General features: G+C 40.8%; 1 protein-coding gene across 1 annotated transcript in view; it reads right to left on the reverse strand.

Moving 5' to 3' along the window:
* The window catches only part of LOC115010483 (membrane-associated guanylate kinase, WW and PDZ domain-containing protein 1-like), an 86,094-nt gene that overhangs the window by 33,357 nt on the left and 39,699 nt on the right, over window positions 1-13,038 (reverse strand). Inside the window, 2 exon segments of the mRNA XM_029435053.1 lie at window positions 983-1,171; window positions 4,217-4,336. Coding sequence (XP_029290913.1) covers window positions 983-1,171; window positions 4,217-4,336 — 309 coding nt within the window.

Here is a 13,038-nt window from a genome sequence, read left to right on the forward strand (position 1 = left end):
AAACTTCCAGCCACTTCCCCTTCCCCCTATCTTAAATCTGGCCCCCCTGCTCATTTCTAGTGTACTGAAAGGGCCCCAGGAATATGCTAATTCTTTCAGCAACAGTCTTTCCCAAACTCTTTTTGACCCCCACCCTGTTTTACCTCTCTGCCCATAAGCCTCTTTCTCCTAAAGCTAGCTATCCCAACCCCCCAGCTCCACTCACTCCCCAGTTCTAGCCCAATGTCCTCCACCACTTCCGTGGGCCTTTCAGGATTTGATCAAATGCTAATTCAACACTCTGGCAGTGTAGGCAGGGGGACACAGAGAGGGCATAGATTCACAGCATCAAGAGAGAAAAAGAAATATATTGCACTCAAAAAAGAGGATAGAGCTTAAAGTAGAGAGAAAAAGATTTCAAACACTGACTCTTTAGCATAAAAATCTCATATTGTCACCTATTTTCTTTTTTTTATTCATATATTCGGGAATTGATTTACATTCAGATGACAAGTCTGCTAAAATGTGTTGAGAAATATGTGGTATGAAAATACCATTATCACCTGAGGCAGAAATATTTACACTTGATGAACATGTGCATATGCTAGAAGGAATTTAATGAGCAAAAGCAAGAAAAGGGGAAACATAAGATACAGTTAGGAAAGGTTGTGAGACCTGTAGCATGGAGGGGAAATGAGTGCAAGCCTGTAATCTACTTCTGTCCCCACTACACCCCTCCTCACAGGCAGATGGCAGTGTTTGGAAGCTCATAGAAAAAGGAATCAGCATCACAAAGACATGATGTAACCGCCAGACACTCACAAACATACACACATTATCTCTCTCCTTCTGGGTTTCTAATCTCGGGCACACACATGCATACACAGACACTGCTAAACAAGCATCCACTCAACACAGCACAGATGGAGAAAACTACACATGCACAGACAAAGAGAGCTGCAGAAACTTCAAGGAGGCTGGAGAGGTGCAGCGACGCCCTCACCTGTAAAACTGTTGTTCATTTCCGTGGCCTGGTCGTCATCGTCGTCGTCAGCAGGCACTACTCGGGCGTTTTGCATGTCATTGTAGGACTTGGTGCGCTTTGGGGTGGACTGCTGGGAGCCTGCATCACTGAGAATCACTGTCCCACTGATGGGCTGCCTTGGCGGCTTGGGGGTCCCATAATAGTTACCTAGGCAACAAGAAGGACATTAGCATGCTTGAGAGAGACACAGAAGGAGAAACCGAGAAAGAGAGAGGAAGCCAGGGATAAAAACAGGCAGAGCGGGGACACTCTCTTAATCTTACGCTGAGAAGAGAAGACATAAAGCTGGATCACTGTGTGACCACAAATCATGGAAATAAGCAGCTGGTGGGAAAGCAGAGCAGTTATAGTTTGTGTTCGAGGCTGCAGAGTTGTATTGTCTGGACTCTGAAAGCATACTGAGCAAAAACAATGGACCAGCTCACAACAGCCAGCTTGTTTTAGCAGCTTTTTCTGACTGAAACAAACTAATTGGCACAAACAAATTATTCATCAAGTCTTTTTCTGTTATGGTACAAATCATGTATTTATATATTCTTTCCAAATATGAGCGAAAGAGGTAACCTGGTGATCTAGTGGTCTAACATTAAAGGAATAGTTAAACATTTTGGGAATTCTTTTTGGGAAAAGGCTTTGTTGCTTCCCTGCCAGGATGAGAAGATTGATACCACGTGTCAGTTCAATATGAAGCTCGAGCCAGCAACCAGTTAGCATAGCTTAGCATAAAGACTGGAAACAGATAACCCAGCTCTGTCCTTAGGTAACAAAATCCACCTACCAGCTCCTCCAAATGTCATACATTATGTCTCGTGTTTAATCTGTACAAAAAATAAAGTGTAAAAACGACTGTTTTACAGGGATTATGTGATTTATTTATTTATTGGCCGATTCTCTGCTGGTTGCCTGGCAAGAATATTCTAGATCAATACGACTTTCATGTGTGTTCGTTACAGGCAGCAGCCGATTAGTTGAGTTTATGATTAAGATTGGAAGCAGGGCGAAACAGCTAGCATGTCTACGAGATGTCAATCGAGATATTATGTGTTAATTAGTGAGCTTTAGAGGTGCTGGCAGGCAGATTTTGTTTGCTTCAGACCGAGCCAGGCTAGCGGCTACACCCCCGTTTCCAGTTTTATTTTTGATTCTATGCTAAGTTAACGATCTCCGGCTATAGTTTCATATTTACAGTACAGACATAAACGTTGTATTGATCTCGTCTAACTCTCAGCAGTCAAGCAAAACAGTCATAATATCCTAAATGCCGAAACTATTCCTTTAACATTTTGAATTCAGCTGTGTTGCATGTCATCTCTCCTCATTTCCTGTCAACTCTTTACTGGTTACAATCATTTTTGTCTCATTGCAATCAAAGATCTCTTTAAAGGCCCTGTCACACATATTCGTATGACAGAAACGTATGCTAGCGCATACAAAAATGTGTCAGAGTCCAAATACGTCCAACTTTTCATCGGATCGGAAAAGTGAACATATACAGATACGCATGTCTAACCTATTGATAGAGCATCGCTTACTTATACAACATGTATCAGACGAATACCCAACAAATGCATAAGATATACAAAAATATGGCGTATACAAAATATCAGCAACACGCTGGTGTACGTTGATATAAGGTAAGGTATAAGTAGTGTTCGTTAAGAGCTCACTGTGTTACGCTGGGGTGCGTTGTTGAACGCTGATGTTTTGAGCATGTTTGAAAATTACCGGACGTACCCGACGTGTGCTTCATAAGATATGCAGACGTTACATAGGTACGTTAGACATACGTGAATACGGAATACGTAGGTGAATATTTACCTACGTAAATATAGTACGTGAATACCTACGTGACTACGTTAGAGGTACGTTAGATATAGGCTACGTCGGCTGACGGTGAATCCTACAGCCAATGTATTGATAACGAGTGGATAACCCTATTCCTACCCTATGTTAAGATGATGCCTGATGATGGAGTAACTTATTAAACGTGTTTCTACAGTACAGCTAGTGTTCAGCATGTTAGCCGTTCTCCAGCATCAGCATGACGTGAACCAGATGACACTTTTCCAGCTCCGTTGTCCAGACGCTCTGATACGTTTTAAATAAGTAAGTGATACGCTATCAATGTTTGACATACGCATACTAATTAGTTATGTATACGTCAGCTACAACACCGCTGTGGAAAAGTTGGACGTATTTGGACTCTGACACATTTTGAGCTAATTTTCATATACGCCGGCATGTTTCTGCCAGTACGGAACGGTGTATGTCTGGCGTGTTCGGCGTAACGTCTGCGTCCTTCAAACGATCACAACATACCCTTCATTTATATCAACCTATTGCCGATATTTCGTATGCGGCGGCATACGTTTCTGTCATACGGATATGTGTGACAGGGCCTTTACAAGAGAGACCTGGCCAAGAATAGCAGTAACACAGAGCTTCATCTATTAACATAAAAGCACATAGATTTTAAATGATCAGATAAAACATTTGCACACAGACGTCCTGGACTCAATAGATTTCAGCATAGCTTTAAACTTGTTCAGGGTTTCAATGTTTCAATATATAATCTTCAAAAAAATACATAACAAAACTGTGAGAGAAATTAGAAGAAGGTACATATATTCAAAGGTGTTTCTTTGTAATCATATTTCCATAAAGCTCCAGAGTTACTGTAGTTATGATCAATAATCCTGTCTTCCTGTGCTTGTCGGGGTGGCCACAGACTCCTGTGGACAGGTATTTGACATTGTCTGCGTGAAAGGGAGAAACGTGCCAACACACAGGTGAAGCGGTGCCAAGCAGATTAATGTTGCGCACACACACACACACACACACGGGCACACACATCAGATTTAGCCCTGCACAACACACAGGCTTGCAAATAAACACACATCCACCCACACAGTCATGTTTACACACACAGGTTTGTGTTGGTACGAGACTTAGCTGCTGCACAACACTGCCCTAATCAGAGTGAAAGGGGCAGATGTGGTGTGACCTGCTGTCTCCTGAATGCATCTGCCCCATCATGCACAGTCTAATCAGAATCAACTGAGTGCATAGTCTTACAGCCCGTCTGCATGTAGGAAAAAATATTGTTGCTACGCTCATTATATCTGTAGAGAATCAGGAACACCTGCGCTATCATGAGTCGCATGGAGTGTCAGTTAAGATCATTATCCTTACCGTCATATGTTCCTATTTCCAGTAGTGTGCCACTATCCTCAAGTTCTAGGAAGTCCTCCACAGACAGGAAGTTGTAATCCACCCCTGGGACCTCTCCGTCTCGAGGGGGGCGGGTGGTACCTAAGGACAGGAAGAAACAAACAAATAAAATTAAGGTGGCTGTCAATAACACAATTCAAGCCATGTTGCCTTCAGTTGATTAGAGGTGACATCTGATTTGTCCTCCTGGCACAACATGTTCAATATAGTTAAAGTAGCGTATCTTTAGTGTTCAAATGCAGTCAGCATCCCAACATTCATTCAGCTTTTTGAGCTGATGACCGGCCAAGGGGAAGCAGTAAATGAGAGAGCTCTGAAATTAAAAGGGTGTGATTGTAATTCATCGCTGTGATTGGAAGACTGGTGAGTGGCTACGAACATTATGCCAGGAAATGAACTGCTGCCTGCTAAGTCAGAAGATAAAATAAAAGAAGGTCCCCTAAGGAATAGTCCTGATTCTGTTATCAATCCATGGTGAGTCTAGGATTGTAAAATGCACTAACATAATAGTATTTGCTTGCTGTTACCAGCAGCAATAGCCCGTCTGTCTGTCTGTGGACAGATTTTGTCACTGCAATAGTAGTGCAAGATACAGTCACGAAACCTTACAGGTTTGTAGTTGAGAGCAAAATGAAGACTGAGTTCGAAGATGGGTGTGGTCCAAGCAAGGGTGCCGGAAGTAGAGGGGTAGTCCCACAAGCCAACTTTATGCCCCTGGCCCAATTCTTTTACTCAGGTAACCAGGGGTTGGAACCCGTCGCAACATGGTGAACGGTAAACCTATTAGGGGCTTTACAAAACAAGCCAGCATTCACACAGACATTAATACTGGTGGCTACAATATAAGGTGCCATCTGATCAGGAGCGATAAACATTGACGCACTCTCAGATCATTTGGGGTTCAGTTACTTGACCAAGGACACAACGACAAGTAGACTGCAGGGGCCAGGGAACCTTCCGATTGGTGGATGACCGCTCTACCTCCTGAGCCACAGTCTCTAGTTGATTGTTAAAGCTGCATTGTCCCTGTTACGACTGCAAAGCTGAACAGCTATACTTACTGCATTCTAGGTGTTGTTAGGTTTAACTGTAATACAATAAAAGCTTTTCAGTCTGAGGCAATATAAACCAGGACTGATTCCTTTGAGGCACCAGAGAAAACATGGGGCAGTGAAACTCGTGTTATTTTACATAATTCTGAAAGGAAATCATATGAGACTCTCAATCAACCCTTTGGTTTCAAATTTCATTAAAAAGGTAAACCACAGTCAAATGTTCCTTGCTGGCCTTGCTGCCCCGAGACTGATCCCCTATTGGAGTTAATGATTCACTAATCTGCGGTCTGCGGTGTTTTTACTTTGTAGTGGGAACACTTTATAGGAGGAAACTGACACCAAACAATAGAGACAGGGGTTATTGTGTCTTTGTCTTTACAAAAAGAAGATGAGATGACAGGCCAGATGGTTGATCGAAGTGGTGCCCCATCTGTGGTCAGAACAGGAGTGTCTATATGCAAGTTTGTATGTAAATGTGTATATATGTGTGTACATATACACACACACACATACACATAGGGTACAATGTACTCTCACACCCCTCTAAAGCGAGATCAATTCCATGTAATACAAACAGCAGAGAAGCATTGTAGGGTCTCAGTGATGATAAACAGACGTACAGCAACTTCCAACTACCATATAACAAGACTTGGGAGTCGACGGTCATACTAGCAGCTTTGTGAGGCTTAACTAATGCACAGCTGCACTAATGCACAGCTGCACTAATGCACAACTACAGCTTAATATGATGGGAATTGTAATTAGTTTTGCAGATATTTGGTTATAAGTCAAAGAAAAATGAAGATCCCAACATGATGATTATTACAAGTCAGAGGGTCATCAAAGTGATTACAATTCCTCCTGAAGGGACATGAATATCATCGCAATCCATCAAACAGTTGTCGAGATATTTCAGTCAGAACCACAAGTGTCAATTTGCTTGTTGTGCTCGACGAAAAGCGGATCACTAAAGTTATTAGAATGCATCCTCTGTAAAAGGTCTGTAAAAGCCAAAAGTGTCTTAAAGAAAAGTCAGGGCATCACCAAAGACATTACGATTCATCCTCTGGGACATGAACAATGATTTGTTCAAAATAACATCTCCATACAACAGTTGTTGAGATATTTCAGTCTGGTGGTGGATCTACATTACCATCCTTAAGTATGTGCCTCGAACATGGCTAAAAATGTTAACACTTGAAAGGATACATTACAGTTTATCGTTCTTCAACCACTTTAACATCATCACTGTGTTCTATTCTAGACGAGTGGGAAAACTCATGTTTAACACAAGACTCTTTCTTGTTCGAGTGTTTACCTGAGCCTCTCCAATATGCAGCGAGCTCACTCTGCATCCCTCAGGGTACATCCAGCCCACAAACACCTGATAATAAGCAAGTCTTTACTGCGCACTGCTCAGTCCTACACCTGCACTGCACTGCACTGCACTGCAAAGGCTTATGTTCCTGCCATTTCAAAAAATAATTCTGAAGATGAATTGATACAGGATGAGGCAATTTAGTTGACAAGACGTAGTGCTCAGAATGTGGGCAACAAAACAAAGGAGAAACAACATGATTCATCATCTAACTGACAGTTTACAGCAGCAGCACACAAGCAAAGTGCTGCTTGGTATTCGCCTCAGTGGATCAGGATGAGATGAAAATGAAGTTGTCTGGGAGTTTGAGTCATAGGACGAGGTGGTCCCATGGTGGGAGATGTTTCTGAGGCTCAGTGTGCTATGATGACGCTGTCTGCTGAGCAGGGAATGGAGCTGTTATTCCAGGCTATTCCCCACAGTGGAGGGCTCTGATAGGATGACTAATTCTGGTGTGCCTATATTACAGAATATTGAAGGCTGAACACCTCTGTTATGTTACGTCATTATATGTTTGGCATAAAACAATTTCTCTGAATGTTCCTTTTTACATTTGTTATCCCTCATGATGACTTGAGTGATACTGCATCAAATGTACAGAGTTTATTATTATTATTATCATCATCAGGGAACAACTCTGCAACCATTTGACAATTTCTGCAATATTTTCGGCACAGTAGGACATCTTGCGTGGTAGCAATCATTGATCTGTCGCCACATTGAGAAGTATTTTATATTGTCACAGCCATGGATGCCCAAGGATACAATACTGTATGTGCCGAAGCAGCTGGAACCACTAACAGAATCTCACATTGTTACTGGGAAATGATTAACTACAGTGAACTTAAACAAGAGAAGATGAAGTGGGGACACCAGCTTTAGACAATTGTCACATACAGGAAAATAATGATACGGTTTCTCAAATCCAGAAATTATAATACACTGATGTTAAAATAAAATATATTATTGTAGTAAAGAAGGATCTACACTAATCTAACCAGAAACACAGGATTCTTCTGTAGACCCCTGAATGTTTTAAACCTAATCCCAAACAAGAGCAGCATCTCTTCTTCTGAGAGGAAAAAACAAAACAGAAATTTCAGATTTTTCAGAGAGCAAACAACTAATTGATAAATCTGTTACTAATCTGTTACTAATCTGTTACTAATTGATTGCAACAGTCTCCACAATGGCCTGATACACCCACATGTATTAAAGGGATAGTTACCATGGCATAAACCATTTCTGATAGCAGACAAATCTATATTGTGTTATGGTATAGATTATGTAATGATAGATGGCTCACCCCCATTGCAGAGACATTCTTCTATAACTGAGCGATGATAAGCATACATCAAAATGCTAAAATATTCTTTTCATGTACAAAGGTTGAGTCCGAGCCGCAGCTCTTTGCTGCATGTTATCCACTCTCTTTTCCCCTTTCCTGTATCTCTTCGGATATACTGTGTAATAAAAGGTACTGCTGCTAAAGCCTATTTAAATAAATGTATCATTGCTAAAGGAACAAAGTCTAAAGAGGCTATTTTCCTCCATAAACTCTGGAGAATTCCTGTTGAATACCCGGCAGCTTGTCTTCAGAACTCACAGAATGCTCTTGGTGTACGACAGCAACAGTGAGGTCAGGCTCGTCTCCTTGCTACTGTGCATATAATGCATATAATCTGGCCACAGAAACAATGACTGGGCCATACTCAGCGCTCAGCTCTGATGAACTAACTTCCACTCATCAATGTGCTCCATTCTTTCACTGCGAGAAACCAGCTAGTGCATGCATGAATGGAAAAATTAAACACAAGCACAAACGTCTTCAGTTTTGAAATACCACCAAACCAAGCAGAGAGCAATCTTTGTTCAGAGACAAGTTGGACGCTTATTCATCCAGAGAGCATACAAAATGCAAAGTTCATTTTTGGTCCAAACTTTGCTGTACAGGGAAGGCTAGGCACAGAGGGTGGGCACAACAACTTGGAAAATGCATGCAATTCAACACAACAACAACACAAACACACCGTATAAAAATAACCAAAGAGCTGACGCAACATCTCTGTCACTTCTAAACAACTAAACATTATAAACTTCATTTATTGCATGGCTATTGCATTGGATTACATTATTCGTTTCCACTCCTTGTATTTCTTGTATCGTATTTCAGACACATTAAAACATTAAACACCATACAATTCTAAAAAATGATTATATAAATGAATCACAACTGAAAGATGTTTTGACTCGTATTTATTTGAACTGTGGTGAAATTAAGATCTCTGTGTTCTGCTGTGTACTTTGTTTTGCCTTCAGAAAATCAAATGTGACAGGCCGGGGCCTACTTCTTCAGGCATCAAATATTCTTTTTTAAAAAAGCACTAAGAGACACATCTCTCATCGGTTTTACTGATGCAATTTTAATTCGGCACTAACACTGGCTTAAATGTACTGTTTAGCACTATGAGCAATTTTCAGTGGCTGCAAGAAATGGTGCAAGCTTGCCTCTGTGTGTGTGTGTGTGTGTGTGTGTGTGTGTGGGTGTGTGTGTGTGTGTGTGTGTGTGTGTGTGTGTCTTTTCTAAGTATTTACAGTGGTGTTACAAGGTATTGATTCTGTATGTTTTCAAACCATATCCGATGTACTGTGTGTGTCATGCATAAATAACTCAACAAACAATACACAGAGAGGAAGTATTATGTGATAGGCTCAGATTGTTTTGCGACAGCTTGTTACAGATAGAGTCTTCCTCAGCAACACAAACATACTAATCTTGAGAGTGTTCACCGCTGGTCAAAGTATTCGTCTTAAATCCTCCAAATGTTAACACCAGAACTGAATTTGGTAAAAACCTGTTATTTAAGTACCAGTTTAAACATTGAGGAGGCAACTCCAGGAGTTAATACAAACAAAAGAGGAACAAAAGAGGAAATTCATCAATTGTATTCTAACAGAGAACATAACCCTATTGGAGTAATTTAACCCGACTCTTCACAATTACTTATTCAAGGTTATTTTGGCTTTAAAACAAGTAGACAACTAAAAACATTCAAATCCAAATCTCAACATGACAGCGGTTAAACAAAGACTACAGACTTTGAGAACAGAATAGTTCAGACACTTTGTGCTGCTCCCAAGGTGTTGAGCTTCAAAATAATACGCCTCAGGAGCAGCAGGATGTGTGAATTCAACTTGTAGGCAACAGCTTCCAACATGTGCACAACCCAAAACCCTTCTTCAAAAACATTATAAAGACTAAGAGCCACGCATGTGTGCAAAAAACATACATGCTGATGTTTAGCAGGTATGTTTGCCACGTTAGGCATCTTAATTTAGCTTGTTGGCTTGCTAACATACTTACAATTAAACACGTAATACAATCTTTAGTGTTATCCCACCTCAATTACTGTCCAACAATATGGTCTAGTGTTCCAAAACAAGAGCTCAATATGTTCCAGCTCACTCAAAACGTTTTCACTGCTCAATGAGGAACAGTGTGGAAGGGATGCATGCCAGTGGCGAGGATGTGAATGTACAAGAAAAGAAAAGAAAAATATTTAAATGATATATTTTTCTTTTTTTGCTATATCTACAAACACTTTCACGACGCCCCTGCAATACATCCGTGGACCCCCTGGAGGTCAGGTCTGTTGAAGACCTATGCTTTAGAGAAAACTGTAATGTATAGGCCTGTGTCATACTGGAATAAACTACCACTACATTTAACTCACATTTCCAGGAGGATCAGTTTAAAAAAGACACATGATACTCTGTATGTGAAGGTTGATTATATGTGTGGTGCTAACTTAGATGATGTTTAGCTGTAGTAGTAGTATTTTTGCAGTTATATATACACTTTAATATGCCTATATGTTTATTATTTGATTTAATCATGTACTGTTGAGGTGACATTATAAATGTGATCTATTTACTTTCTCTTATTTCATTTTGTTTTGTAGATATTGTGGATAGTCAAGAATGTGATGTTTTAATTTCTTGGCATGTCTTTCATGTGGAACCAAAGGAAGAATAGCTGTTACTGTGATAATACGTTATGGGGATCCTCAATAAAGTAAAGTAAAGAACAGCTGGGGCTAATGGGAATGCCATTAGTTTTGCAAGCATGTAGACATAAACCAAAGTATTGGACACTCACTGAAATGCATCCTTAGGGGAAAATTAATGTCTGCACAAAATGTCATGGCAATCCATCTGATAGTTGTTAAGAGATTTCAGTCTGGACCAAAGTGGTGGAGCGAGAGACAGATCAACATCTCCATCCCAAGCACCATGCTGCCAGCGTGGCTAAACACTATGGAATACTACAGAGAGATAACAGTACTACTGCAATTCAACAAGGAAGATTTGACACAAATAAACCTACCCGTAGTAGATTAAGAGTCACGTGATGTAATGTGTTCTGTAGTTGCTCACGAATACTTTGTGTAACCAAATTACAACCCCCTGTCCCTTTACAACAAAGTCAGCCATGGTGTTGTCAAACATTTATGCAGCTATTGGCTGTCATAGTGCAATAATACAGTGTATATATAGACTGATATACAGTATATACTGTAACACCATAGAAATGTGTCTACCATCAGAGATTTAGCTGCGTTGTTTATACCAAGGTTACAATCCTTTTAATCTCTCTGGCTGTATAAGGCTGTTGTTGCAGGCAATGATGCAAGTCAGTCAGCTGGACTGTATCCATAATATGGCTTTCAAAATAAAAAATAAAAATGAGCTGTCACTCTCTTTATTCCTCCTTATTTTTCCTGCTATACAAGCTCTCTCCCTCACAATTAGTTCCTCCTCTTCTTTTATCTTCATTTCTCACTGCAAGGAAGTGCTCCATTTCTGTCTTCCTGGGTTGAGGTGTCCCTGCTACTTTGGAGAGTTTAGAAACCAAACACACAACATCCAATGAGTGTCTATCTCTCTCTTCACAACAACGTCAATCAGCAGGTTGTGTCCGTCCCCACAGGGAGAAGAAGAGATGAGGTACAGAGCTGTTATCACAGTGGGCATCTGCCAATTGGTGGTACGGCAGAAAGGTGAAAGATGGAGTAGGCGGAAGAGGACGAGGGCGGTGCAGACACATGACACACAACAGGAAAAAACAATCACCTAATGGGCACGTGCAATCCCTCGCACAACACAACAGCTCGCACATTCTCCCTCATTCTCACCTCTCACTGTCTAACTAACAACCAAGCCAAAAACAAACACATACTGCACCTAAGGCTCTTGTTGTGCGTCACACTCCCTTCGCTGCTTCTCCTCACATCTCCACTCCCATATTGTCTGGGCATCGTGTTATTGAGTGAGTAGCATCTCGCTCCCTTTCTCACAAGGATGGAGCTGGTTGTGCGAGAGAGGTATTGATCCAAGCACTGCTAAAGGGATAAAGGTGTCCAGGCAAGCGTATCCTCGCTTCTGTCACGTCATCAACAATGTCTCTATGTCGATGTCACTGCACCGGTATACGTATCGCACACTTTGTACAATGCAAAACATACTAGTGTAGATTAACTGATTAGTTGATGGAGACAAAATTAATCAACCTTTTATCTGTTTTAGGGCTGAAGCTAAAGATTATTAACAATCATATAAGAGAAAAAGCAACACTTCCTCGCATTGTTCCTGATAATTGACTTAAATGATTACAGTTTTTTACAATTGCTAAAACACTAAACCCCATTCTCTGAACCAAATCATCAGTTGCCTAAACCCATTTGTCGAATCAACCACTCTTTTAGCAAAACCCTAAACAAGTTCAAGTAGTTAGACACTATTTGCAAAACTCTAAACACAATTCCCACTGTGATGCAAATGTGTTGCAAAATGCAAAACACAGGCAGCAAAAGTTGAACACAACTACAACACAGTTGTCATCGTTTCAACACAACGACTCAAAACTGTACACACTTGTTTCTATCAACCGATTTAACACACTATATAAGCAAGTTCAGAGTGCACATGTGAATACCGACAATGGATGAAAACATGTTGAGAGGCAGAGGAGGAAGAGTACAAGTAAGAGGTGATGGGCCAAAGAGGAAGATATCAAGGTCGAGGAAGAACCAGAACCATAATTTCAGATGCAATCCGGGCGACGGTCACAGACATGTTCTTGTTCATGGCTTGACAATGAGGGAAGCAGGACAAAGAGTGCAACCACATTTGAGTGGGTTCTCTGTGGCCACCATCATAAGGGCATTCAGAGAAGAAAACAGTTAGAGATTGTTTGAATTTGATTCTATGTAAAGGGCCTATGAATAAATGTTTTCATTCATACATTTAGATGAAGCTGGGTTCAATCTGACGAAGAGGGGAAGGAGAGG

The sequence above is a fragment of the Cottoperca gobio genome, chromosome 7 (genome assembly GCF_900634415.1).
Source record: "Cottoperca gobio chromosome 7, fCotGob3.1, whole genome shotgun sequence".
NCBI classification, from domain to species: Eukaryota; Metazoa; Chordata; class Actinopteri; order Perciformes; family Bovichtidae; genus Cottoperca; species Cottoperca gobio.